At 54.9% G+C, this 27805-nt stretch overlaps 1 protein-coding gene across 2 annotated transcripts in view; it reads right to left on the minus strand.

The window, feature by feature from the left end:
• ZFYVE28 (zinc finger FYVE-type containing 28) overlaps positions 1-27805 on the minus strand; it is a 110642-nt gene that overhangs the window by 17187 nt on the left and 65650 nt on the right. For both annotated transcript variants that reach the window (XM_027597611.2, XM_027597610.2), the window contains exons 5-8: positions 27547-27636; positions 25387-25476; positions 16144-16245; positions 8540-9787 (exon numbers count right to left, since the gene is read on the minus strand). In XM_027597611.2, coding sequence (XP_027453412.1) covers positions 8540-9787; positions 16144-16245; positions 25387-25476; positions 27547-27636 — 1530 coding nt within the window. The remainder of the gene's footprint in view (positions 1-8539; positions 9788-16143; positions 16246-25386; positions 25477-27546; positions 27637-27805) is intronic.

The raw sequence follows: 27805 nt of genomic DNA on the forward strand, positions 1-27805 counted from the left end.
AGTAAACAATATCCAATTGAAAAGGAGACATAAAATTGGCTTTTTTCACCGGTGACATCATCATCCATAGGATATCTGATGAATCTTCATAAGAACTACTATAACTAATGAAGTGAGTTTAGTAAAGTTGCAGGAGACGAGACCAATTTACAACACTCAATTACATCTCCCGATATTACCAACGAACAATTGGAAATTGAAATTACAAGACAATATAATTTACAATAGTGTCAAAAATATAAAATAGAGAGAAATCTGACCTGAAAAAAGACGTGCAAGACTTCTACAGTAAAAACCACAAAACTTTGCTGAGAGAATTAAAAACATAAATAAAAGGAGAGATACACTATGTTCATGAATTGGAAGACTTGATATTATTAAGGGGTTAATTCTTCCCAAGTTGATCTGTAGATTCAACAAAATTCCAGTCAAAGTCCTAGAAGTCTTTGTTTTTGTTATTGCTTTTGTTTTTCCTATAAATTGACAACATGGTTCTAAAATTCACATGAAATATAGAGGACCCAGCATAACCGAAACAACTTTGAAAAAGAAGAGAAAGTTGTAGATATATACTGCCTGATTTTAAGGCTCATTATAAAGCTACCATAATCAATACAGTGTGATATTGATGTCCATGCAGACAGATAAACAACACAGACGAGTCAGTCCAGACATAAACCCACAGGATATGGCTAACTGACTTGACAAAGGTGCAAAGGCAGTTCAGTGGGGAAGGGACGGGCTTTCTCAACAAATCAGGCTGAAGCAATTGGCTTTCATTATGCAAAACAAAATAAAACTCTGATCCATACCTCACACCGTACACAAAGTTACCCCAAATGGATTATAGACATAAATGTAAAAACGAAAAGTATAAAGCTTCTAGAACGGAAGAAAAACCTCTGTGATCTGAGGTCATAAAAATAATTCTCAGATATGACACCAAAATTGCAATCCAATCCAGGAAAGAAAAAAGTTGACAAGTTGTGGACTTCACCAAAATTAAAGACTTCTGTTCTTCAAAAGATACTCGGAACGAGAAGACAATGCACAGCCTGGGAGAAAATACTTGCAAATTATATCTGATAAAGGACCCCTGAATGAATGAAGAATGCTCAAAACTCAATAAGGAAAAACCCAAATGAAAGAAACAGCAAAAGGTTTGAATACAGTAGACGCTTCACCAGAGAAGACAGGCTGGTGGCAAAGGAGCACATGAAAAGATGGTCAACATCACTGATCACTGATCCTCAAGGACACACAGGGTGACACCACTGTGGATACCACTTCCCGCCATCGAAACAGCCCAGGTTAAAAAGCCTGGCACCTTGGCCTTTGCTGGACCTACTGCCTGGGGCACATCCCCTCCGTCCCCCGCCCTCCATTCAGGTCTCAGGGGGTGTCACCGCCCCAAGGAGGCCTCCGCTGATTGCTCTGACTTTAGGAGCTGCCCCAGAGCCCACCTGTCACTCTCCATCTTATGCATCGATTTTATCTTCTTCCTGGCACTGCACCCCCACGGGGTGGGGCAGGTGGGGAAGGAGAGGGGAGCGGTCCTGCACTGGCAAAGGCAGAGGGAGTAGCAGGGTGGGAGGACCTGAGATGTCTGGGGTGCAGGGAGGCAGCCAGCCGGGAGGAAGGAGCTGTCTGGAATGAGGGGGGCCTTCTAGGGGGTTACCAGGGGGCGGAGGCCAGGACGGAGCTGTCCTGGGTGCCCACTCACGAGGCAGTCACCACCACCCCTCAGCCAGGCCAGCTCCACACCCGACTGTGAGCTCGTAAGAAGGACCCTGACACGGGGGAGGCCCATGAACGAGAAGGGCAGCACCCCTCCCAGGACCCCGACCCGAGTGCCTACCGGGTGCGGGACTCCCCGTGGCCTCACAGGGCTGTTGTTGCGACCCTGTGGGGTTCTAGCGGCATGGGCCTTGGTCACTGTGCTTGCCGCAGGGTGCATGGCGGGCGCGGTGAGGGGCTCAGGCAAGAGCCCAGCCCTGACCTGCCCTCTGAGCTCATGCCCAGGCTCGCTCCGGTCCCGCCCCGCATCGGCCGCGCAGCCCCATCACTTAGCAGTTGACTTGCTGGCAGTCATTACGCCTAATCTGTTTTTCAAGAGTCTAATTGATTCCAAGTCCGTCTCTATTTTTAACCCACTCAATCATCCTTGTTTTTCCTTCCAGGGATGTGACGTGGTGGAGGGTTCGCGCTCTTTGCACTGTGGGGGGGACAACTGTCCCAGGGACGGATGCCTGCAGCAGTGAGGCCTGCACCCAGCGTCCCGCCCCAGAAGGGCTCTGGCAGGAAGGGCAGCGACGGGCCTGTCCCGATGGGGCAGACAGAAGCCCAGGGCCCCACAGCTGCCAGAGAGAGGTCAGGGGTAGGCCCCGCCCCGCCCATCACCCCATCCTGAAACTGGTCTTCTGCCAAGCCCCAGGAAGAATCAGCAACGGGGCGGGGTGGGGGCAGGCCAGGAAATGGCTCCTCCACGTCTGGGGTCACTGAGTGGCCAGTCCGCCCAGGCAGCACAGTCCTTTCCGCTCACATCCCCTTTACCTTCGAAGGTGCCGGCTCAGGCCTTGTTCCCCGGGGCACCCCCAACCACCCCACTGCCTGCACCAGAACCCGAGGCTACAGATCACACACTGGAAAGGGACGCACACCCTTCCAGGTCGTGGAGGCCAGAAGATACCCGAGCGGGGCTGATCCCAGGCACAGAGGGCCCGGCCGGACTCGGTCGGCTAGAGGGAAAGCCGACTGGGAGACGCGTGCACACAGCACATCAGAAGAGCCCGCCCCACGCCTCTGGGGAAGGTTTCCACGTGATGGAGGCCTCGCCACCCACCACATGCTTCTGGAGGAAGCTCTGTCTGTGCAGCCATGTGCTGCCCTCCCCTGGGCTGGCCACGGAGGCGGGGTCGAGGTCCACAGGGTCTCAGACAGAGATCCCAAACAGTTCCCTCCGTCTGGGGAGGAGGGTCGATGGGGCCCAGGGGCCCGACACCCCTGAGGCTGGTTTCCAACCCCGGCAGTGGGCAGAAGAGCTAGGGGGGACCATGACGGGGCGGCAGCACACAGGAAGGCAAGGCATCCATCCGCTGGAAAAGGAGCCAGGCCAGAACCAAGCTCAGTCAGAGGTGACTCCGGAGGCCGGAGTCATCCAGTGTCTATCAGCTTGGGACAGAGTCCCACCACAGTGCTCCAAGTCACCCTGCCCGGTGGTCACACCACCCATGTGGAGTGGTAAATGAGGCCTGGAAACAGTGAAATCTGGTGATGCGACGGGGAGGTAAAGTCAAGGTTGGTAACAGCAAGATGGCAAGGAGCAGTGAGTAACAATCCTGAGCCACGGCATGAGTAATAACGGGTGAGGAATGGCAAGTGATGAAAACAAATAACAACGAGGAAGACGCAGAGTAACAAGAAGGAACGATGTTCTGTGGCCTCAGCTCCTCCCCCAGAAGCCACCTGAGCAGGCGACCATTGTCAGTCCATTCTGCAGCTGACAAAACGGAGGCTCGGGGAGGCTGAGGTCAAGCATCCAGCCACAGGTGCCCTCCCTCCCCTGGACCCAGCCTCCCACTGCATCTGCAGGTGTGGGGGAACAGATCCTCTGATACCACTACCCGAACAGGTGAGTGGTATCAGAGGTGAGGTATCACATCAGGTGAGACTTGCTAGCAGTTTCCCCTTGCAAGGACGGAGCGCTTGGTCAGAGCACACGTCACCTGTTTGGAGCAGAGGCTCAGAAGCCTGTGCCGAGAACAGCCCTTCCAGATTCTCACCATTTGACCCACAACGACAGCCAGGGAGGCCCACCAACTGCATGAGGGAGAGGCAGGGGGGACCGTCAGCCAGACTCTGAAATGCAGCTGGGGAACTCAATACTGCAGAGCAGGCCTCCAGAGCAGGGCAGGCAACGAGGCGGCCTGAAGCCAGACTGGAGTGACCCTGCCTGTGCGTCAGGGTGGCCATCAGTCCCAACGGTCAGAGACAGTCTCGGAAGGCAGAACCACCCGGACCTCCGAAACTGGGTCAGAGTTAGTGCTGAAACAAAGAAAGAAGCCACAGCACATGAGCCGGATGCCCTGGCCTTGGGGTGAAGAGGGATGGAAAGTGCACAACCAACCAGAGAAAAAAAGGGAAAGTGAGAACCGCAAGGTTTCTCTAGAATTTTCATAGATGTAATTACACAAAACAAAATGAAAGGCTTCTATAAATCAAAAGACACCAACACGTGGAATCAGGGGGCAAGGAGCACGTGGGGTAAATCTGTCCAGAGCAGACGCACCAGGTAGAAGGAACGCTCTCAAGTCAGCAAACAAGTCATGAAAACCCAGTCAGAAAACAGGCAGAAGACGGGAGCGGTCGCTCTGCACACGGAGGAAGAAGTACCCGGGGGACCAATCGTCAGAGGGAAGCCAACGACAGCAACCAGGGCTTTGTGTTTTGCCTCTCAAGGCTCAGGGGGAGGGGCACCCCGCTGTGATAAATCGATAAATCGGCACATGTCTGGAGAGCAATCTGACTGTACGTGGCGGTAGGTGGTACCTTTGCCATGGTGACCCTACCGAGAATCGGCTCTAAAGATACAACCACAGGGGCAGACACAGAACCCTAAGGGAGAGAGGGGCCACAAGGCTAACCTAACAGAAAAACACACAAAAATGGGAAAATGTAGAATGAACTAGATATGTCCTTGTGTCCTAAGGATACAGTAGAATTCAATGGAAATAGTGTTTTTCAAGCGCTTTACAGAGAAATGATCATAATATGTAGTGAAAAAAATAAAACTGCTCATAGGATTCTGGGTGATTTTTATTTCCTTCTGTTGTTCTTCTTACGTTTTCAAAGTTTCTACGATGAACGGGGACCACGTTTATAGTAAGAAAAAAGAGAGCCCACAGTATTTTTCAAAGAAGGCAGCAGGATGGAAACACTCTAGTCAAATGTCCGCGGAAAGGACAAAAAGATGTGAGGCAGGCCGAGCCTCCACGCTGTAGACAAGTGGCTTATTCGGGCTTCAAGAGCATGGAAGGTTCTGGAACAGTGAGGTAAGTCTGGATAGGGAATGACAAGCTTTAAAAAAAATGCTAACTTTCCCTTTAAAAAGATCCTAACTTTTCCTGAAAAGGCAGGAGAGAAGCCAGTAAAAAAAGCCGAAGGACGCGTGGTTCTAGAACATTCTTTCCAGGACTCTTCAGGGGGCCATGTCTCAGCACCCCGGCGACAGCACTGATGGAATTGGTCTGTGGTGCAGCGGGTTGAATGTAGGGCCTGGGGGAATGCCCCAGAGGGTGCTTCTCTGGCCCAGACCCTCCAGCCAGCCTGGCAGAAAGCCCAGTGCCTGGTCCTTCCACCTGGCTTCTGCTTGACCAGGAAAATTCACTCCCTGTGTCCTCGGGACAAGCAGAGCCTCTGTCACAGCTCCGTGCACTTCCTGCCTGGGCCAGCTCTGTGTGGCTCGCAGAGGTGTGAGGCTGTGCCTGAGTGACCTCCTCGAGGGACCACGGGACCGAGAGCTCACGAGCACAGCTCCATGCCCGCTGCTCACTCCCCCCACCACCGCCGGTCCCTGGGGCTGCAGAGGCACCTGCGGGAGGTGGACAGGAGGCTGCAGGCCAGCCACCTCTCCGGGCGGTCTGAGCCGAGGCAGACACCAGCCTCCCCGTCTGCAGGCTGCCCCTGCACTCGAGCCCCACGGTCTCCATCGTGAAGCCTCGAGACATCATGAGGACAGCAACACCCGACTTTCAGGAATCTCCCTGCTGGAATCTGGGTAAACTTTCCGCCTGTGTGAGGTTGATCTTTTGTGTCTGTCCATGTTAGCGGTACCACTGCTCTGTAACCTCCGCATTACTATTAGATCACGCTCCGTGAGGTCAGCTTGTGACGTGAGGGAACGGTGCTCCTGTCATATTTGCGGCTGGTGGACCACGGGCTCCATCTGCTGACACCTGGCTGACCTGATTCCGGCTGCCCCTGGCGCCAGGGGGTGGGGGGGCACCGCTCTCCAAGGCCCTGGACCAGACGCGTGACTGTCCTGATCACCAGCCACCTGCCACATTCTTCCCTCCTCAGGCCCTCTGCACCTTCTGGATAAAGCTTCCCGGGAAGATGGGACTGTCTCAAGGCCACGGTGGGGCTTCTCTTTCCTCTGCTCAGCTCAGCTTCAGCATTTGAGCGAAGCTGGATGGGGCCCGGGAAGCCGTCTTCATGAGGCAAACGAGCGGTGTCCACCATGGAAAATGTCAGCAAAGCAGGAGACAGAGTAGGTGTCCACCGGCTGGACCAGAAAAGGGGGGGGGCAGGTCAAAAACTGAAAAACCCACACACCCTGTGGAAGAATTTCTGATGATTTCCTATCATCCTTGCAGAAAGATGATTCACTTACCAATAATCAACCCTGTGCGGCGGGCCCTGAGGAAGAAAGCCGTCCAGCACGTTGTGACGATAATTCATTCCTCCGGACGCCACTGAGCTTGCATCTCAAAAACAGCTTTATCGGAAAGAGGAGAAGACGTTTGCACCGTCTGTAACAGCCGAGTCCGGCACAACCCCGAGGCCAGCAGCAAGACCTGCCTGAGGGTGCGCTGGCTCAGCCACATGTGGCTGGATGGGAAGGTAAGCACACCTCTAGAAGCCATGATGGCCAGGCCTCCAAGCTAGAAGGCCAGGAGAGCAGGGCGGACGAGAGTGTTTGCAGGGTGAGGCCTTGGGGGTGGCGGGGAGAATGCATGTGTGTACATCTTTGCTTTTATTTTTAAAATTGAAAGGCAAACTGTAAAAAACTTTAATACTGTTACCTTTAGGAAGAGCAAGGTGAAGAGATAAACTTCTCTGGATACACTGTAGTTTATAGATTTGATGGTAACCAAGCAAATATTTGAGATAATTATACAATTAAATGTCAATGACCATCTCTACACATCTCGTGCTAAATGGGGTAAAATGACCTACTGTAACACCGGGGGCTTAGTCGCGTGCTCAAAGGACAAAGGAGCCAGTTAACCAACTCTGGGGCCGCAATGAGCGCTGGCAAGGATGTAGAGAACGCGGGGCCCAGCGCATGATCGGCGGGAGTGTGCACCGTGGAGGCTCCGGGAAACAGCTGACAGCCCCTCAAAAAGCTGCAGCATCAGCGTATGATCCACCAAGTCTCCTCCTGCATCTACACCCAGAAGAAAGAAAACCTCTGACCACACAGGAGTGTGGACGCAATTCTGCAGAGCAGCGTCATTCATGACAGCTGACGTACAAACGACACCCGCCCACCGGCGGATGAACGGATAGACAGACCGTGGCCCGTCTGTCCAGCGGAATATTATTCAGCCACAAAAAGGAAGAAGCACCACCGACGTTTGCCCCAACACTGACGAGCCTTGGAGACATCACGCTCAGGGAACGGAGACAGGCATCAAAGCTCACATACCGTGTGATGCTGTGCATGGAACTGTCCAGAAGAGGCAAATCCACAGAGAGGGACAGTAAGTTAGTGGTCGTCTGGGGCTCAGGGAGGGGTGGGGAGTGACTGCAGACCCCACGCGGAGCTGCCTGGGGGACGTGGAATGGTGGCCCTGACACCCGTGAGGTCCTGGCCAGCCCCTGTCGCACTCTCTTCCAGCCTGAACTCCCCCCCCCCCCCGTCCTCCCACCTCCTGCCAGCAGAGCCAGCAGGCAGGGCCCCAGTGAGAGGGCCAGGGGCTGTGACAATACAACAGTCGCATGTGAGCCCAGCACCCCCTTCCCAACGCTGAGGACATAGCAGGCACATGGCGGGCGTGGGGGCAACGCTCACTGAATGTGCTTCATCAGGATATGTCCAGGGTGGGGGGAGCAAGGGAAGGGAGAGTGGCCTTGAGTCAAAAGAGGTTTGCAGATGCCAGGGCCCTGCAGACCCACGCCCCCCGCCCCAGCCCACCTTTCCTTGTCCCTTGCCTCTGGAGGAGAGCATAGGAGACCCCCTGGGGAGGGCGGGGCGGGGAGAGAACAGAGTCCTGGGGGCACTGCCTGAGAACAGAGCCAGGGCGGCCCCAGGGTGGTCCCAGGATCCCAGCACGGCCCCCAGGGGCTCCATGCCCACTGCTGAGCATCCACACAACTAACTGCAGCCCCACGGGAGCTAAGCAGCCGTGCGGGTCAGGTGGGCGCTGGGCCAAGGCCACCACAGTGATCAGAGTGGAAAGCATGCTCAGGGGTGGCCGCTGCCCAGTCCCTGCCCCCACCCCACCCCCGGACAGACATGGATCACCTGGGGCCAGGATGGGCCACGGTGGTGAAAGGGGGTGGGCAGAGGGCTTGGCGCTGTGCCCACATCACCTGAGAGGTGCCTGTAACATCAGAAGGAGGGTGGGGTCAGGGACTCACTGGGGGACATTTCTCTGCTGGACTGGGCGACCAGGCTGACATACGCTGCTTAACTCCCCGCAGCGTAGGTGTCCCACACCGGCCACGTCCCCCCACCCCCACACCTGAGAGCCCCATGGGAACGAGCCCTGAGCGCAAAGAGAGGAATCCAGGCGCGGGCTGAGACGGCTCTTACCTGGAGCCCGACAGGCACTGAGGCTCCTCCTCGGCCGCCTCTCCCTGCTGACTTTGCACCCTGGCCTTCGAGGGCTGCCCCTTGTCCTGCAGTCCAGCCTGAGGCTCCCTTGTGGGACCCGTGCCATTGCCCGCTCCAGGTGACCCGTCTGCTGTGTCCAGCTGAGGCCCCGAGGTGTGTGTCAGGCACTTGGAAATGGGGGCGTCCTCTGAGGGCAGTGCCTCCAGCACAGGCCGGGCCTCCTCCAGTCTCTGGGCTGAGCCCTTGGCGCTGGCCTTGGCGGAGCCGAGGTCAGAGGTGCTGATGACGCTTCCCGGGCCACACTTGTCCCGCAGACTCTGGGCGGCAGGGTCCTCCCTGCCGCCCCCACAGCCCCCGCAGCACACACAGGAGTTAAGGAGGCAGCTGGTGGCCGCAGTGCTGAGTTTGTGGGAGCCACCGTCTGTCCCCTCGGCCACAGGCTCCGACAGGGAGACACCGTCCCTGGAGGCCTCTGTGGCGGTGACGGCAGAGCCCACGGTGGGCGTCGACTTGGGGTTGAAGATGACGGTGGCTGAGAGCTTCATGCCCCCGGTCCGGTGGGCGATCATCTCGGCCGTCTCCGCAGCGTCCACGCCCCCCTCCCAGCCGTCCAGGTGCGGCTGCCCGTCCAGGCAGCTGCAGGAGTTGGGGCCCAGCGCCCACATCTTGTCGTGAGGGACGTCGTTGTTATTGCTCAGGTCCCCCTCCTCCACCTCTCTGCACCCCCCGCCCTGCCCTCTCTCCTGGGGGTCAGCACTGGCACTGCCCGCCCACCCGGACAGGCCGCCCGGGGCCTCTGCGGCCCCCTCCACGTCATCCATGAAGAACACCCTTCCTTCCTCCTCGTCACTGCCCGGCCGCAGCCGTGCACTGCCTGGGGACGCCTCCCCACGGGGGCTGCCCTCCACCCCTGGCCGGCGTGCGGGGGACTGGCAGGCACTGGGCGGGGAGAGGAGGGACGACATCTCGTCCCCTGCCCTGTGGACCATGCGGTTGAGCTGCTCCAGCTCCTGGTCGTCGTACTGCATGGAGCAGGCCAGCTCCGCCTCCGGGTTCTTGGCCTTGGCTGAGAGCAGCTCCTCGGCGGGTAGGGGTGAGGGGAAGGCTGGTGCCAGGGCTGGGGGCACCTGGGTGTCTGCCCGGATGGGGAACTCCACGTCTTGGGAAATGCAGAGGTTCCTTTCCAGTGTGTGAAGCTCGTCCTCGGTCAGGGTCTGCAGCAAATCCCTACAGGGGTCAAGACAAAAACCACGGGTGAGGGTCCCAAAGGCCACACCAGCCCCCTGGCTGAGAGCAGATGGACACAGCGTGCTTGACAACTGCATCCACAGGGAAGCAACAAGGTGTCTATGGGGATCCTCCCGAGCCACAGGTCGGACGGCGGCCATGGGGACGGATGACTGCCTTCCTGCGATGGTTTCTTTCTCAAAAGTGAGGCTCTAACAACTCTTGTGGAAAACAAGAAGGCCCTGGTTCTTAGGGATGCGATCATCGTGTTAAGAAAACAAATTAGGAGTGAAAACAAAATGTTGGTTCTCATACATATAGGCTCTCACTCCACACATGTTCTCGAGTGCCCTTTCTGTGCCAGACGGGAAGACGTGCAGGCACAGCTCAGGCCTGTCGCACACTTGGGGCTACGTTGGAAGACGCAGGTAATAAACACCGTTTCTGTGAATGATGACTTCATCACAACAGCAGCTACAACAAAAGAAAATGCCTACCGGCAAGAGGGCACATCAACACATCCGACATAGTCTGGGGAGGCTTCCTGGAGGAAGGGGCACCGAGCCAGTGACCTGAAGGGAGTTAATGTGGCCTGGGATGCGTCTAGAGCAGCTCTACGCGGATGCACCTTGCTCTCTGCCAGTGTAGGTTTGAGTCCAGATTAAAGACTCCCGTGCAGTCTTGGAAATGCACGGAAAAGTGTACTTCCCGGAAACACGCAGCCTGTGACTCTTCATAAACTGAGCACGCCCATGCGGACAGCACCCAGATCCAATGGCAGGTGGTGAACCAGGTTCACAGGCCCTCACGTGCCTCCCTGCTCACTCCCTGCCATCCCCCCCACTCTGACTTCCAAAGACTAAGGTGGTCTTGCCTCTTGTCACTCCCTGCATAAATGGGAATGTGCTGTCCACACTCTCTAGAGGCAGATTTTGTTTGGCAATATCACATTTGTATAGAGCCGCCAGGGGAAACGCAGGATGGCCAGTTAAATTTGAGTTTCAGATAAACAACAAATTCTTCTTAAGCATATGAATATTTTTTAGAATAAGAATGTCCCAAATGGGGAGCATGTGGAACATTCTTGCACTAAGCAAGTGCTCAATGTTTCTCTGAAATTCAAATTCAGAGGGTTCTGCTGGTTTTGTCTTGCTGGATCTGACAACCCTACTTGGTGATGGTTGTCGATGGTCCAGTCTCATGGGTAAGAATCTGCTCCACACTTGTTGGGCTCTGGCTGCCCACCCTCTCGGAGCGCCTCCCTGGGGGACACATCTGCGCCTTGCTGCGGGGCTCACGCTGTGCACCCGGGACATTCCCTTGCGGCTCTCAGGCCTGCTCACCGGCACCCCCAGGCGCTCCTGCCATTTTTCACTTTAAACTGCTCAGCCTGCTGAGTGATGAAGTGCGCACCGGCGTGCACGCTTGGCAGCCCTTCGATGTACCCTCCGTGAGGCCTTTTCAGGGCTTCTGCCCATTTTTAGTTGGGTTATCACTCTTGTTCTTACGGATTGACAGGAGTTCCTTATGTTTTGGATTAGAGTTCTTTGATGGATCTGTTCCCCAACACTGGGGCTTTACTTCTTTCTTTTTTTTTAAAGATTTTATTTATTTACTTGACAGACAGAGACACAGCGAGAGAGGGAACACAAGCAGGGGGAGTGGGAGAGGGAGAAGCAGGCTCCCCACTGATCACGGAGCCCGACATGGGGCTCGACATGGGGCTCGTTCTCAGGACCCTGAGATCATGACCTGAGCCGAAGGCAGATGCTTAACAACTGAGCCATCCAGGTGCCCCCTTTTTTTTCTGTCCTATTTAAGCAATCTGCCTACTCCAAGGTTACAAAGATGTTCCTGCTGCTTTCCTCGGCAATCTTCATTGTTTTACTTTCCACGTGTGTATCTGTGATCTATCCGGAGTTGATTCTTGTGTAGGATTATGGTAAAGATCCAGACCCATTTTTCCTTACATGGATATTTGCTGACTCGGCCCATTTATTGGAAAACAGCAACCATCCCCCACTGCTCTGCCGTAGTCTCCTTTGTCATAAATCAGGGGGCCGTGTACGTGTTGGTCTGTTTCTAGGCTCTGTCCCGTTGACGGGGTCGGAAGCTGCTCCCGGCCCAGCACGGCTGTCGGCTTTGCTACAGCAGAAATGCACACGTATTCATAAGCGTGGTCAGACCAGCGTCATTTGGAAAGAATCAAAGCCCAGCATGGGTAGAGTGGGTAAATAATGTTCTTTTTCTCCAGCGATCTTCTTCTTTTTGGCTAGTTTAGGTCCCTTGCATTTCCACATGAATTTGAGAATTAGTTTGTCAATTTCTACCAAAAGAGACAAAAACCTCCTGAGATTCTGACTGAGACTGCACAGAATTCACAGATTGATCTGAGGATAACGGACATCTCTGCAATGTTAAGTTCTCCACTCCTTGAATATGGAATCACTCTCTCTCTACGTCTTTAACATTTCATGCCAGTAATGTTTCATAACTTTCAATGGAGGCCTTAGACAACTGCAGACTTATGCTTAAGCAGCTGATATTTACTGACATTATTGCAGACGATATTTAAATTTTTTATTATGATAAAACAACTATGACATGAAATTTACCATCTTAACCATTTTAAGTGACAATTCAGTGGCACCAAATACATTCACATCCTAGCGCCACCATCACCACCATCCGCTCCTAGAACACATTCATCTTGTAAACCTGAAACTCTGTCCCCATAAACACTACAGGCACACTCCACCCCCACCCCCCACCCCCACCCACACCTGCTCTCTGTCGCCACGATTCTGACTAGTCTAGGTCCCTCTTTAATTGGAATCACACATAATTTGTCTTTTCATGGCGGCTTAGTTCACCAAGGTTCCTCCATGTGGTGGCAGGTGGCAGGAGTGCCTTCCTTTTTATGCCGGATAACATTCCATTGTGTGAGGGGCCACATTTTGCTTATCCACTCATATCCATCAGTGGACACTCGCTTGCTTCCACACCTTAGCTGTTGTGAATAATGCTTCTTGGAACACTGCTATCCACACATCTCTCTGAGACACTACTTTCAGCTCTTTTGGGAATATACCCAGATGTGGAATTGCTGGGTCATCTTACAGTTCTATTTTTCATTTTTTTAAAGATTTTATTTATTTATTTGACACACAGAGAGAGATAGCTAGAGAGGGAACACAAGCAGGGCGAGTGGGAGAGGGAGAAGCAGGCCTTCCACCGAGCAGGAGCCTGATGCGGGGCTCCATCCCAGGACCTTGGGACCATGACCTGAGCCGAAGGCAGACGCTCAATGACTGAGCCGCCCAGGCGCCCCTCTATTTTTCATTTTTTGAGGAACCTCCACAGTGTTTGCCCACAGCGGCAGCGCCATTTTGCACTCCCACCAACGGGGCACAGGATTCTAATTTCTCCACATTCTTGCCAATACATAGTATTTGTTGTTGTTATTTGTTTTGTGGTTGTTATTTGTTATTTGTGGTTGTTATTTGTTCTTTGGCTTCCTCCCATCCTACCAGGAGGGAGGAAGAATTTCATTGTGCTTTTGATCTGCGTGCCGCTGACAGTTAATGATGCTGAGCACCTTTTAATGTGCTTGTTGGCCATTCACACATCTTCTTTGGAGAAATGTCTTTTCAAATCCTTTGCCCTTTGGAATCGGGTTGTTTGGTTTTTCTTGGTGAGTTTTAGGAGTTCTCTATAGATTCTGGGTATTGATCCCTTATCAGGTATAAGATGTGAGAATATTTTCTCCAACCTGTGGGCTGCCTCTTTACTCTGTTGAGAGTGTCTCGTGATGCACAAAATTTTAAAACTTTCAAGTCCAATTTGTCTATTTTTTCTTTTGTCGCCTGTGTCTTCGGTGTCCTGTCCAAGGAATCATTTCCAAAACACAACGTGGTAGAGCACTTGTCCAACATGGTCTTGTAAGAGTTTTATTGTCTCAGGTCTCACGTTTCTGTCCTGAGTCCACTTTGAGTTAATTTTTGTGTACGGTGTGACAGAGGATTCAACTTCATGTGTGTGTGTGTGTGTGTGTGCATCTCTCTCTCTTATCAGATTAAGGAAATCCCCATTGATATTTTCATCATAAAATAGGTACTGAATTTTTCAAATTCTCACACTGCAATTTCAAAGTGATTTGGTTTTTCTTCCTCTTTTAAAAAATTTTTGTAGCAAAACGTTGATCTTATTTTCAAACGTTAACGATGCCATGTGTAATCTGAACTCCACAAGACATGGCAAGGATCGTGCTGCACAATGCACACTTATTCACGTCCACCCACACAGACTTCTGCAGTCTCTCCTGCATTTCCACATTTGTATCTGGGCGTTTGCCTTTGCCTGAAGAACTCCAATTAGCTCTTCTCTGTGGGCAGGCCGCTGCTGTATCTCTTCAGCCCCTGCTTTTCAGTAACTCACCATTTCGCCTTCATGGTGGACAGATGTCTTCTTCCAGCACTTGAAATGACATCATTCCATTGCCTTCGGGCTCCCATTGTTTGTTTCTCAGGAGACAGCTGTCAGTTTTACGTTCTTTTCCCAGAAATATGTCCTTTTTCTCTGGCTGTGTTTAAGATTTTTTCCCTTTGTTTTCAACAATTTTACTACGATATACCCAAGTGTGCTTGTATTTATCTTCCTTGTAGTTCTTGAGCCTCCTGGGTCTGCGGGCAGAGATTTCTCTTCAGTTTTGAAAAATTCCTTCCTTCCTTTTTTTTTTTAAGATTTTATTTTTTTTAAGTGATCTCTACACCCAGCGTGAGGCTCAGACTCACAGCCCTGAGATCAAGAGTCGCATGCCCCCTGCCCCGACTGAGCCAGCAGGTGCCCCGCTTCCTTCCTCTGATTCCAATCACATACGTCAGACCTCAGAGCATGTCACACCTGTCTCTGATGCTCTGGACCGCTCCCCTGCCCACGTCCCAGCACCCGGTGCCCCCCCTCCATCCCCACGCACTGGCCCTTCCCCATAAGGCACCCCGTCTGCGCCCAGCCCCCTGCTCTTCCGTCCACCATCTCTCCTCATTCATCATCAGATGACCAGGGAGGACAGCAGCAATGGCCTCTAGGCCCAGGGTCGCAGTTTGCCCGGAATGCCCACAGATGGGCCCGGGTGCGAGGCAAGCAGCCGCAGCTATCTCTTGGATGAGCCATGGTCTAGACCAAGCACCCGTCACAGGACCCAGGCTGTGCCTTGCCCCGCCCCCCCTCCCCAGGGCCAGTGACTCTCCGAGGACCACCCTGCTGGGCACTGTCTGCTGTCTGGATTCACAGTACTTGGGCTCCTCATGGGGCCAAGGGCAGCTTGGAGCAGGGGACTCTCCAGCTCTCTACAAGAACTGGCACCAGGAAAGGAAAGCCGGCCTTGGGCTGCCCTGGGCTGGGCAGTCCTGCTAGACCCAGGAAGTCCGTGCAAGAGTCCACGGGGTCATCAGCTCCACCAAAGGCACGGAAGGGAGCTTCCAGAGACCAGAGCCACGGTAAGAAAGACCTCCAAGTCCGAGGCCACGGGGCCAGGGAGGAGCTTGGAGGACCAGGGCCCACAGCCTCCTGCTGTGCCATCCGTCCAGGAGGCCACAGCTGGGCGCTTTCAGCTCCGAGGGATCACCCCCGGAAGGGCTCCAGGCCACTGGGAAGTGAGGGGGTTTGTGGGGAGGCACAAAATGGAGGAGGCTGGCTTGAGGCCTGTTGCTGCGAAAGGCTGAGGGGAACCCCTTAGAACAGAGGACAGGCACCCACGCCAGGCACCACCAAGCCCACAGGGCAGCACACAGCGGGCCGAGGACACCACTGCCACGTGGACCCCCAGGGAGCCAGGACAAGCCACAGCATGGGAGGTGCACTGGTGCTCAAGAGAGCTGGGCACTTCACCCCTACGCTGGTGGGAGCACCCACGAAAGCCCTTGAGCAAGCACCCATCCCCGCCTGGGCCCCAGCCACAGCCCTGCGGCTGCCCTCCCGGCCGACAGCCCTCCCCTGCAGGCTGTGCGGCCCTGGGGGCACCCGCATCACCCCCTTTCCCAACCTCTCCCTCTCACGCAGAGGGCCCTCGGCCATAGCGGCTGCGGTCATGTGACCGACAGTTTAAACCCATGGTCACAGTGTCACCGGCCAAGAACAAAGAGCTTGGTTCTGTGGGGAGACAAGGGTGTGGGGCTTACACGGGGGCTCTAAACATTCTAAGCCAGTAACTAAAGACAAAGACCAAGGTTGCAGCACCTCTGACGTGAGCAGAGAGGACTGGGAAGAGCCCCGCCCGTCCTCACAGAAAGGAGGGCTGGGGGCCGACAGGGACTGCAGCACCCCTTCCCTCCCCTCCCCCACAGCCCCTCCCCCACCTTATTTTCCGCAGCAATGTGTGGAAGGGCCGGAATAGCTCGGACATGTCTTCTGCCTTGCGGTCCAAGTTCAGGGGTCCGTCTGCGTAAACCACGAGGCCGCTGCATTCGAGACAAAAGCCAGGATGGCGTGAGGCCCTGCAGCCCCCTGGGGCGAGCCCAGACCACAGCCAGGGACTCAGACCACACACACTTCGCCTTTTGTGATTGAATCTTAAATATGTTTAGAAAAAAGCACTGAAAATTACTCAGACTTTATCATCTTCTGAAGCTGATTAGCTGTTGTTCATTTGAGGGATCATAAAATAATCATAAAAATATATATATATCTGTTTGCATCACTGCTGCAATCAGATAAATCAGCATCAAGATTTGTTACTAAAACTACCTCCTTGAAAATGGGAACTTTGGATTTGTGTTTAAATTTAACACACATGCAGAAACTTATGAGAATTAGAGGTGCACCATGTACTGCAGACATGACGGAGAACTGGGAAGTGAGAGCCGGCAGCCCCTGCCACCCGCCCACCCTCGGCCCTGTGCCAACACATGCAGATGCTGAGCCTCCGGGGCTGAGCCCTGGCGGGTGTCCCAGGAGGGCCAGAGGAGCATCTCAGGGACCCTCGGCGCAAACGGGGGGGGACTTCTCACAAACCTGGCCTCCAGGCTGCCTTCCCAACCTCCCATGGGACTCCCAGGCTCGGACCTCCCTCACCCTCCTCCACACTCTGAAGCTCAGCAGCTGCCCTGAGTGAGTCCTTCCAACTCACTGACCACGGCCTCTCCTTCCTCCCGGACCCACAGCACACTGTGACAATCCAGTCCCAGGGCCCCCCCCCACCCGCCCATCCAGAACCCTGGGAGGTCCCCCACAGTGAGCTGTGTGCTTCGTGGCTCCCCCACCCCCTGACCTTTGCCCAGACTCTCCCCAAGCCTCCTTTCCCTCCTAGAGGTCTGGCTCATGCTCCATCACCCATCAAGACTGGAGACAGACTCGTCACCCCCAGGCAGGACGGACCCTCTCTCTCCTGACCCACGGCTGGCACCCCATCTGGCTCTGCTCAGATGCCCCTCCACGGGGTCCTTGTGCCACAGGCAGCACCTCATTCATTCCCTGTGGCAATCTCGCCATGCCCTGCATAGTCCTGCCCACCTCCGAGCATGCCCCACCATCCTGTCCAGACCTGCTTCTCCAAGAGCAGGCCCATCCCTGGAGGACCCTTCTGTGGGTGCCTCCTCCTGGGGCTCCTGGGACCAGACAGCTCATATAGAGGTGCCCAGGGAATGAACCCCGCCCCCCCCCCCCCACAGCGCCTGCTCCTTGCTTCCTCGTCAGAGCATGGGGGAGGGACTTGTGGATTTGTTTGCACAAATGGGGAAGGGCGCCCATGTCTCTCTCTGCAAATGAACAGAATCTCACGTCGGCACTGGGATCGGGTCATCACTATCCAACATGGAGTCCTCGTTAGCTCAGGAACGCGTCCAGGGCAGGGAGAAAAACTGGTAAAACTGAATGGACTGTTTTCCCTTAAAAAGGTTAGATTCCACGTGCACAAAGAAAGATTCAAAAGTCACAGGAAAAACATGGGCTGTCCTACCTCCTGGGGCAGAGGAGGGTCGGGGCTGCACGGGGACACGGGGTGGATGGCAGAGGACGCCCCAGCCAGCCTTCCACTCCTTCCAGTCTGTTTTATGGGTCTGACACGAGCTGACAGTTCTGGTTGAATTAACAGTGTTTGGGGGACAACGTCCCAAAATAGCACCTTAACTTCATGGGTAAACCAGTGGTCTCATCCCAAAGGCCGGGAAAAGGGGCCCCGCCCAGGCTACCTGGCAATCTTGTCCTTCAGAAAGCAGCAGAGCGGGCAGGGAGGGAGCCCAACTCCTCTCCTGGGTCCCAGGGAGGACACTGGCTACCCAATCAGTGCCATGAGAACCAAGCCCAGGGCTGACCGCGCCTGGTCTGGAGCCTCAGAAACAAACCCACTACTTAGGAGGGCTCCCAGCACGGCACCACGCCAGGCCACACTACTCCTGTCACTGCCAAGGAGGGGCAAGGCAGCCCCTGGGCTGAGCCTGGCAGAGGTAGAGGGAGAAGGGGCCCGCTGGGCTCACGCGGGGCTGGGGGTGGAGGCAGGCTCAGGTGGGCACGGGGCAGATGCCCAGCAGGAGAGGAAAACTGAGCCCCTACTCCCATTCTTCAAGTCACCTTTTCACTGTCTTCATAATGTCCTTTGATGCACAAACATTTTTAATTTTGGTGAAGTTCAATTTACCTATTTTTTCATTTGTCACTCACCCTTTTTGTGTCAAATCTAAGAATCTACTGCCAAGCCAGGAAATGTGAAGATTTACCTCCTGTATTAGTCAGAGTTCTCCAGAGAAACAGAACCAATAGGGTGTGTGTATGTGTAGGTATGGAGGGAGGGGGGAGAGTTTGGTTGGTTGGTTGGGTTTTGTTGTTTTTTTTTTTAGAGAGTTATTTTAAGGAACTGGTTCACACAACTGTGGATGGCGGCCACGTCCAAACTCTGCAGAGTGGGAGGGTGGGCTAGAGGCCTAGAGACTCAGGGAAGAGTTGATGCTGCAGCTTAAGTCTGACAACAGTCTGGAAGTAGAACTCCCTCTCACTTGGGGAACTCTTGTCTGTTTTCTCTTAAGGCTTTCAACTGATTGGGTGAGGCCCACCCACATTATGAAGTGTAAGCTACATTACTCAAGATCAAGATTTAAATGTTAATCTCATTTTTAAAATAGCTTAGAGCAACATCCAAACTGGGCTTTGACCAAATATCCGGGTACTGTGGCCTAGGCTAGTGGACACATCACAGGGCCCAACTCTGTTCTTCTGTGCATGGCTATCTAGTTGTCCCAGCATCATTTGTTGAAGAAACTAACCTCCCCATTGAACGGTCTTGGCCCCCTTGTCAAAAATCAGTTGGCTATAGATATTTGACTTATTTCTGTTGTCTTGATTTTTTCCTGTCAGTCTGTGCTTATGACAGTACCACACTTTTATCATAACTTCGTATTAAGTTCAGAAATCGAGACATAGGGCGCCTGGGCGGCTCAGTTGGTCAAGCGACTGCCTTCGGCTCAGGTCATGATCCTGGGGTCCCGGGATCGAGTCCCACGTCGGGCTCCCTGCTCAGTGGGGGGTCTGCTTCTCCCTCGGACCCTCTTCCCTCTCGTGCTCTCTCTCTCTCATTCTCTCTCTCTCTCAAATAAATAAATAAAATCTTTAAAAAAAAAATCGAGACTTAAGAGTTCTCCAACTTTGTTTTTCTTTTTCAATATTGTTTGGGCTATTCAAGGCGCACTGTGGTTCCATATGAATTTGAGGATCTTTTCCATTTCTGCAATAAAAAAGAAGAGGCCAAGGTAGTTTTTATAGGAAATGTATTGAATCTATATATAACTTCGGGGAGCAGCACCATCTTAACTACATTAAGCCTTCCAATCCATGAACATGAGCTATCTTTTCATTTAATTGGGTCTTTAACTGTTTTCGGGAGTGTTTTATAGTTTTCAGTGTACATGTTTTCCACTTCCTTGGTTAAATTTACTCCTAGGTACTTTTTTCTTTTGGATGTTATTGGAAATCTCTTCTTTAAAATAATATTTAATTACATACAATGGAATATTATTCAGTCTTTAAAAAAAAAAGGAATAAAGTTCCTACATGCCATGTGGATGAACCATGAAAACATGATGCTCAGTGAAATAACCCAGGCACAAAAGGACAAATATTGTATGATTCAATTTATATGAGGTCCCTAGAGGATTCAAACTCATAGAGAAAAAGTAGACTAGAGGGTACCAGGGTTGGGGAGAGGGAGTGGGGAGTTGGTGTTGTGATGGGGGATTCAAACTCATAGAGAAAAAGTAGACTAGAGGGTACCAGGGTTGGGGAGAGGGAGTGGGGAGTTGGTGTTGTGATGGGAAAATTCTGGAGATGGTGGTCGTGGTGGTGGTGAATGTGAATGTGTTTAACGCCACTGATGTACATTCAAAAAGGGTGAAAGGGGTCAATTTTGTGTTATGTCTATTTTACCACACTAAAAAAGTTAACATTTATTGCTTTGATTCTGTTTACAAAAGTTATAGCTATCATGTTAAGAAGTCTTGTTAAGTAGAGACACAGTGTTTAGTACAATTTTTTGTAGTCAACACACTGGGAATGTTTTTCCATGGCTTTTGGGATTTTTCACCAACGTTACCTAAATGGCTGGAGTATTGTTTTTATTTTTATTTTTTTTTAAGATTGTATTTATTTTTTGACAGAGAGAGACACAGCGAGAGAGGGAACACAAGCAGGGAGAGTGGGAGAGGGAGAAGCAGGCTTCCCGCTGAGCAGGGAGCCCAACGCAGGGCTCGATCCCAGGACCCTGAGATCATGACCTGAGCCGAAGGCAGACGCTTAACGACTGAGCCACCCAGGCGCCCCTGGAGTACTGTTTTTAAATAATCCCTTAATTCTGGATATCCACACCCTCAGATTTTCATGATTAAAAATAAACTTCAGTAAAACTCTTTGTAAACACAGATTGTGCCCTGTCAGGTCAGTGCAACCAAATTCTGCAAAATTTGTGCCACCAGCTGCCAAGCGCTAAGGACTCTGAGCGAATACAGGCCGTGAACGCTCCTCACGGTAGCGCTTCCAGGCTCGTGGGGAGACGTGAATATAACACAAATCCCATTTATGCGAAATATCACAAAGGCAAATCTAGACACCGGAAGAGATCTGTGGCTTCCTGGAGCCGGAGGGGTGGGAGTGTAGGGGGTGGAGATGACAGCTAAGGGGGAGGGGTATCCCTTTGGGGGGATGAAAATGTTCTGAAATTAATGGTGATGGCTGAACAACTCTGTAGATTTACTGAGAACCACCAAATTGTACACTTTAAGTGGGTGTGTGGTGTGGTGTGTGCATTATATCTAAATAATGTATTTTAAAAAATAAACAGTCTAGAGTACACATGCGACCTTCGCTAGAGGTGAGCACCTGTAGGGGCAGGGCTGCAGGTGAGGCAGGTCGTGTGGAGACTGGGAAGGGGCTCGGCAGGGGGCTGTCTCTGGCGGGGAAGCAGGTGGGCAAGGAAACAAAGGGAGGCCAGAGACCCGCCCCCCAACAATGGGGCAGCAGCTTCTGGAAAATTCTGGTGGTAGGCCTGCAGGATGGATGTGGTGGGAGGGGGTAGGACGAAGATAGAGGGGAAGGGATGGGGCTGCTGGGGGAGGTGGGGAGGAGAGAGGGGAGGGGGAGGGGGTGGGAGGCGCAGAGCTGGCCCCGCTGGGGGAGGGGAGAGTGGGGCAGGAGTGGGCTGCAGCTGCAACGGGAGCAGGGCCTGGGGCCCCAGTGGTTCTGGGCAGGTAAGCCCGGTGTGCGGCTCCAGGAGGAGGGTGTCTCCTCCCTGTGCGTGGGCGGGGGGGCAGGGGTAGAGGTTGAAGCAGAGGCCAGGGCTGGACCAGCAGCAGAAAGGGGGTAGTGAAGGGAGGCTTCCAGGCAGGCCCAAGTAACCAGGTCCACCCCGATGGGGCCACTCACTGGGCGCTGCCTCTGGAGATTCTGTTAATGTCTTTATTCACTTACACCGACTGTCAAGATAAATCCTCAAAAGTAAACCAGTTTGTCACATGCGGAACCTTGTGGAGACTCAGTTTCCCCCAGGACATGTGTCCCCACAGCGTCCCCACCACCTGTGAGGGGCCAGAGGTGCCATGCCACCTCGGAGGGTGTGTTGTTCCTGGGAGAGCTCAGAGCAGGGCAGGTGGGGAGGGGCTGGAGCAGTAGAGAGGCTTCACCCCCAGACCCCCTCTGTTCTCAGTGCTCCCTGAGTATCACCTGGAGTCCCAGGAACCCACATCACAGATGTGACCCAGGAAGCCTGCTGTTCCAAGAGTTGGCTTCAGTGCCACACACGTCCCATGGCCCACCCCTTCTCCCTCCAGCCAAAGGTGCTGCCTCGGCCCCTTTGCACACACTGCCTGCCCAGCTCCCACCCCAGCTCCCGGAGTTCTGCTCCAGCCCCGGGGAGCTGCCCCTCATGCTCACGGCTCTTGTCCTCTCTAGAGGGTTTCTGCTCCAAGGTCCTATCCTACCCCAGCATCCAGGACACTCCACGGCAACTGCTTGTCTCTCCCTACGGTGCACCCGCCCCGTGGGCATCCCAGTACCCCTGGGGACAAGCACAGGGCCAGATACACAGCAGGTGCTCAACACATGCTCGCTGGGCAGGTATAGGACCAAGCAAGTCCCGGCCCCACCTTGTGCAGCTGTGGTGCTGGCGTGGACAATGAGGAAGGAGAGAGGGGCCTTCCGAGCTGGGGGAAGTGACCCTGAAGGGGGCAGCTCTGGCAACAGCTGCTCACTGCTCTACTCCTCCTTCCGAAGGATGGAGAATTCCATTTACAGCCTCATATGCCCTAGAGCCCCAGACTCACAGCCTGGCTCTGAGGGAGGGCTGCTGAGGGTCTGAGGTGGACCTGGGGTGGCCATCGTGCGGCCGCCCTCCTGGCCCAGCCAAGCCCAGCACCTCTGCTCCCTAAATTCTGGGCTTCGGGCCCCTGCATCAGCTCCTACTTCCTGGCGGGCCTCCCTGCACCGGCTCTCCCTTCACTCCAACTCCAAAACCTGCCTCACTTTGCTGTGACTCGGAGCCTTCCCTCCTGTCCTGGGGGATTCCAAGGGCACCCCACACGGTGCTGCCAGGAGGGGGGCACAGGGACAAAGGCCCAGCCCTTGGGGCCCTCACCCTCCCTCCCAGGACCAGGGGACAGAGAAGGAGCAGAAGTTCAGATGTCCACAGGGCAGCAGCAGTCTGCAAACAGGGCGCAGTGAATCAGGTCAGGGAGAAGTGGCCTCGGGGGGCTGCTCGGTGAGAGTGGGAAGGCCTGAGAGCATGGTCCCATGACCACCGGGTCTGGGCCAGCACCAGCAGCTAGGCTGGTAAAGGTTGAACGAACTCGCTCAGGAGGCTCGTGCGAGAACCCGGACACCACGCACTCAGGCTCGCTGATGCCTCGTCTTTATTCTAAATGGGTTTTACTTTAAACTGACTGAAAGAGTCTGAGCACTTCCATGAAGATTAGAATAGGTTCCGTCTAAGACAGTGCAAGTCCCTCGGGTCGCCGTGGTGCTATACCAGCCTCCGAGGGGCCATGCGGCTCATCAGAGCACACCGGTCAGTGTGCACCCACACCAGCACCCGTGTGCACTGTAAGGCGGCTCCAAAGGAAAGCCAGCCTGGGAACCCCACCAGCGTGGTGGGGCATCCCTGCCGTGGGCTCAGTGGTGGGGGCCGTGGATCCAGAGCTTCAAGGCACTCGCCAAGGAGTTTTAGAAAAGAAACACAGCCAGGCTGGGGTCTCAGGGCTTCCAGAAAAGCAGCCTGGGAACCATGTGATGCAGAGGAAGGGGACCAAGCCCTGCTCACAAACCCACGGCCCAGGCCCGTAGAAGCAAGGCCCCGGCTCAAAGCAGCATTGTCTTCGACGTGAGTGTGGCCGCAGAGAGCCGTTGCCTAGGAAGCAAACGATGTGACAAAATTGCGCGGCCCACTGAGGGGCCACTTAGGACCAGGCCACCAGGGCTGGCCCTAGGGGACATCTGTCCTCTGCCTCCCTCAGCTTCAGGTGAAGGCAGAGTCTCGGATTCTAGTGATCAAGGCAATTGTAAAGTGCGGGCGCTCTGGTGAGCTGGGACGCGCTCCTGCTTTCCCTGACGGGTAAACTCGGGGAGGAGACAGTCTCGCAGGGAAAAGGATAATGGAAGGAAGGGCTGGAGGCGCCAGGCCGGGGGTCCTGGCAGAGAGACCGCCGGGGAAGGTGGCTCTGGGGACACAACCAGGCCAAGGAGAGCGGGGCGCGGCCGCCCTCATGCCCGGCCCAGGGGAAGCAGGGTGTGGGCGGAGGGTCGGGCCCATACTCCAGAGCGGCGCTTGGGCTTCCCTGAGGTCCCGGCCCCTCTTCCCAACTCTCCGTCCCTTGAGCCTCTACACTCTGGGTCTCTCTGCCATTTGACCTCCAGGGTCCCAGGGCAGCAGAAGGTGCTTTTGGCCTGTCCAGGACGGGGTCTCTGCCCCACTGGCTCCCACAGGCCTTCTGCATGCAGCCCGACCTGTCCCGCTCCCTGTGCTGGAGGGAAGCCCATCCGTCCCAGAAGCTGGCCCCATCCTGCTGCACCGCCACTGCCCCCCACCGCTCCCACCACTGCACCCCCACTTCCCAAGGAGGGGGTCCTGTGCCTGGACCAGTCCCGGCCTCCGTGTTCACCCCACACTCTCCCAGGCCACCTCACTGACGACGGCATCTACAATTAGCGTCCGCCCCGAGGACTCTGGTCCCCCTCTCTGCCCAGCTCCACACCCGCACACCAGCTGCCCACTGGGCCCCGCCCCCGTGGCCAGCCCGACAGGCCCCTCCACTGGGCTCCCTGTGGCCCCATTCACCCTTCTCCCCCTGTGACCACCCGCCCCACGTCCCCTCACCCGGCAAGAGGCAAGGGGGGTCCCTTCTGGGAGTCAGGGTGTGGCTGAGCAGCAGTGGACCGAGCCCAGAACCCCCGGGCTCTGACCTTGGCTCCAAGAAGCTCTGAGCACTCAGCGAGTGACCGAGCACCTCCTGCCTTGGCGTACACAAGGCCTAACCCCACGTGCTGCCAACATCTCTGAGCCCACAAGACCCCAGAGGCCTGAGCCTGAGCTCCCCTGCTCTCTCAGCTCACACTCTGCACCCAGTAGGAGAGGCTCTGCCTGGGCATGCCCCCACCGCCAGAGCAGCTGCACCCCACCTGCTCTTCACCTGCTAGGTGTCATTTCACCCCCTGCCAGCCTGTGAATGATTCAGGTAAGCCCATCACATCCCCCCACGGGAGCCAGGGGCCTCCTCCCACAGCCCGCGCTGGGCACTCTGCTCCTCCGTGCGCCCCACGTGGTTCTACATGGTGCGTGGGGCGCTCCTTCCCTGGGCTGTGAGTATAGGTCACTGTCCATCTCACCTGTCCAGTTGGGTGTTGGGTGTCCAGCCATCTCATACTATTTAGGGTGGGGGATCCCTCCCTCACCCTCAGAACACCTGGTGAGGGCGACAGCAGGCCTGCTTAGTACCGCGTGGGTGGCTGAGCAGCCACCTGTTGGGGGTGTGAGTGCCAAGCCATCAACACCCCGAAGGGGCCCAGGACTGTCTCACTCCACAATCCTGCTAGGCTTCTGCCCAATGGCTGTCCCAGGCGGGAGGAACACTCACCACACGATGGCCAACCTGGGGATGGTAAACATGAGGGCCGGTTCGTAGTCATCAATCATGTCCTGGGTCAGGTACCCGAAGTCCAGGGCCCTGGCCGAGGGACAGAGACCAAGAGGGGTGAGGCCTGCCCACCTGCATCCACCGTGGCCCATTCCACCCTCACCTGCGTCTGTGCTTAGCAGATGGTCAGGAAGGTGACAGGGGCCACACTCTGCTCCAGAAGAGGCCCGAGCAGAGGGGGCTGGTGCTTACCCTTCCCCATCTTCCCACCTGCCCGATCCCATCTCTGGGACAGAAGGTGCAGGGAGGAGGAAGGTGTGCTTGCTGAGGAGGGGCTCACGGGGCAGTGATGGTGTCCAGCAAACAAAATACAAAAGCTTATCCCACCATGGGCTTGCTTAGCCAGAAAATTGAAACAGCTCAAGTGGCAAAACAAACGTGGAACAAAAACACTGCCCTGCACAATTTAACACTTTCCTGAGGAACGAACGGCACTCTCCTGGATTTAGTCTCACACCCCAGGCAAACGCAAGCAGCTTTCTCTATACTCCGTGAGCTGGCGCTGCTCGAGTCACGTCACAATGGTTCCAAGTAAAAGGACGCCCACCATCTTATTTTTTAGCAAATTGAAGTGTCTTTCAATACATAAAAAATGAATAACCTGCCTTTCATTGTGAGGTGATATGAGGCAATTTCAAGACTTCCCTAATACCACAGCACTAGTCAAACAGAAGAAACATTCTAGGCTAAATCTTAGTCCCAAAATCCACTCAAAAATCTGACTTTAATTACTGTCCAAGGCATGGCAAGAATACTGATGATTCACTCCACAAAACCTTGTTCAGGGGACCTCCAACCCAGCAAGGGCTCCATCCTAGCCTGTGGAGGTGAGGAAGGTGTGAAGGTGAGGAGATGAGGAAAGCAGGGAGGTGAGGAAGGTATGGAGGTGAGGAGGTGTGGAGGTGAGGAGATGAGGAAAGCAGGGAGGTGAGGAAGGTATGGAGGTGAGGAGGTGTGGAGGTGAGGAGATGAGGAAAGCAGGGAGGTGAGGAAGGTATGGAGGTGAGGAGGGGTGAAGGTGAGGAAGGTGGAGGTGAGAAGGTTAGGAAATGTAGAGGTGAAGAGGTCGGGAAGGCACGGAGGTGTGGAGGTGAGAAAGTAAGGAGGTGAGGAGGTAAGGAGGCGTGGAGGTGAGAAGGTGAGGAAGATGTGGAGGTGAGGAGGTCAGGAAGGCACGGAGGTGAGGAGGTATAGAGGTGCAGAAGGCAGGTAGGTGAGGAGGTGTGGAGGCATGGAGGTGAGGCAATGTGGAAGTGAGGAAGGTGTGGAGGTGAGGAGGGTGAGGAGGTATAGAGATCAGGAAGGCATGGAGGTGTTGAGGTGAGGAGGTGTGAAGATGAGGAGGTGAAGGAGGCATGGAGATGAGGAAGGTTTGGAAGTGAGGAGGTGTAAAAATGCAGAAGTGAAGAAGGCATGGAGGTGAGGCGGTGTGGAGGTGAGGCGGTGTGGAGGTGAGGCGGTGTGGAGGTGAGGCAGTGTGGAGGTGAGGAGGTGTGGAGGTGAGGCGGTGTGGAGGTGAGGAGGTGAAGGAGGCATGGCGATGACGAAGGCCGTGTGATGTGGAGGTGAGGCAGTGTGGAGGTGAGGAGGGTGTGGAGGTGAGGCGGTGTGGAGGTGAGGCGGTGTGGAGGTGAGGCGGTGTGGAGGTGAGGAGGGTGTGGAGGTGAGGCGGTGTGGAGGTGAGGCGGTGTGGAGGTGAGGAGGGTGTGGAGGTGAGGCGGTGTGGAGGTGAGGCGGTGTGGAGGTGAGGAGGTGTGGAGGTGAGGCGGTGTGGAGGTGAGGCGGTGTGGAGGTGAGGCGGTGTGGAGGTGTGGAGGTCAGGAGGTCGGGAAGGCACGGAGGTGTGGAGGCTGAGGGGGTACAGAGGTGAGAAGGTGGGGAGGTGAGGCTTCCAGCTCTCCGCGCTCCCTGCGGCCGCTGCTCTGGCACTCTGTCAGGGGTGGGCCCGGAGGAAGGGGATGGTGGGGCTGAGGAAGGAGGGCTGTAGGTGTGCCCACTAGGGGAAGGCGGACTTGGAAGGGGAAGGGGGCTGGAGGCGTCCCTGACCCTGCGCTGCCTCAGGGAGGAGCACGGTCCTGTGGTGGTCAGGGGTGGCCTCACCTCTCCACGGTCTCGCAGAACAGCACGATGACCTCCTGCTGCACGTAGTACTCCCTGGGGGACTTCACGGGCACCATGGCAGAGACGTAGCTGCAGACACAGCCAGGGAGGTGAGTGCTGCCCCCACCGCCCACGCATCCCCCCAAAAAGAGTTGCATCTCAGATGAAAGCCAAACGTGCTTCAGACGTACACAGCTTCTGGCAAGAGGCATGGCCATTTGTGTCTGAAATCAAGGCTCTTCCCAAGGTGGGCCCAGTC

The sequence above is a fragment of the Zalophus californianus genome, chromosome 2 (genome assembly GCF_009762305.2).
Source record: "Zalophus californianus isolate mZalCal1 chromosome 2, mZalCal1.pri.v2, whole genome shotgun sequence".
NCBI classification, from domain to species: domain Eukaryota; kingdom Metazoa; phylum Chordata; class Mammalia; order Carnivora; family Otariidae; genus Zalophus; species Zalophus californianus.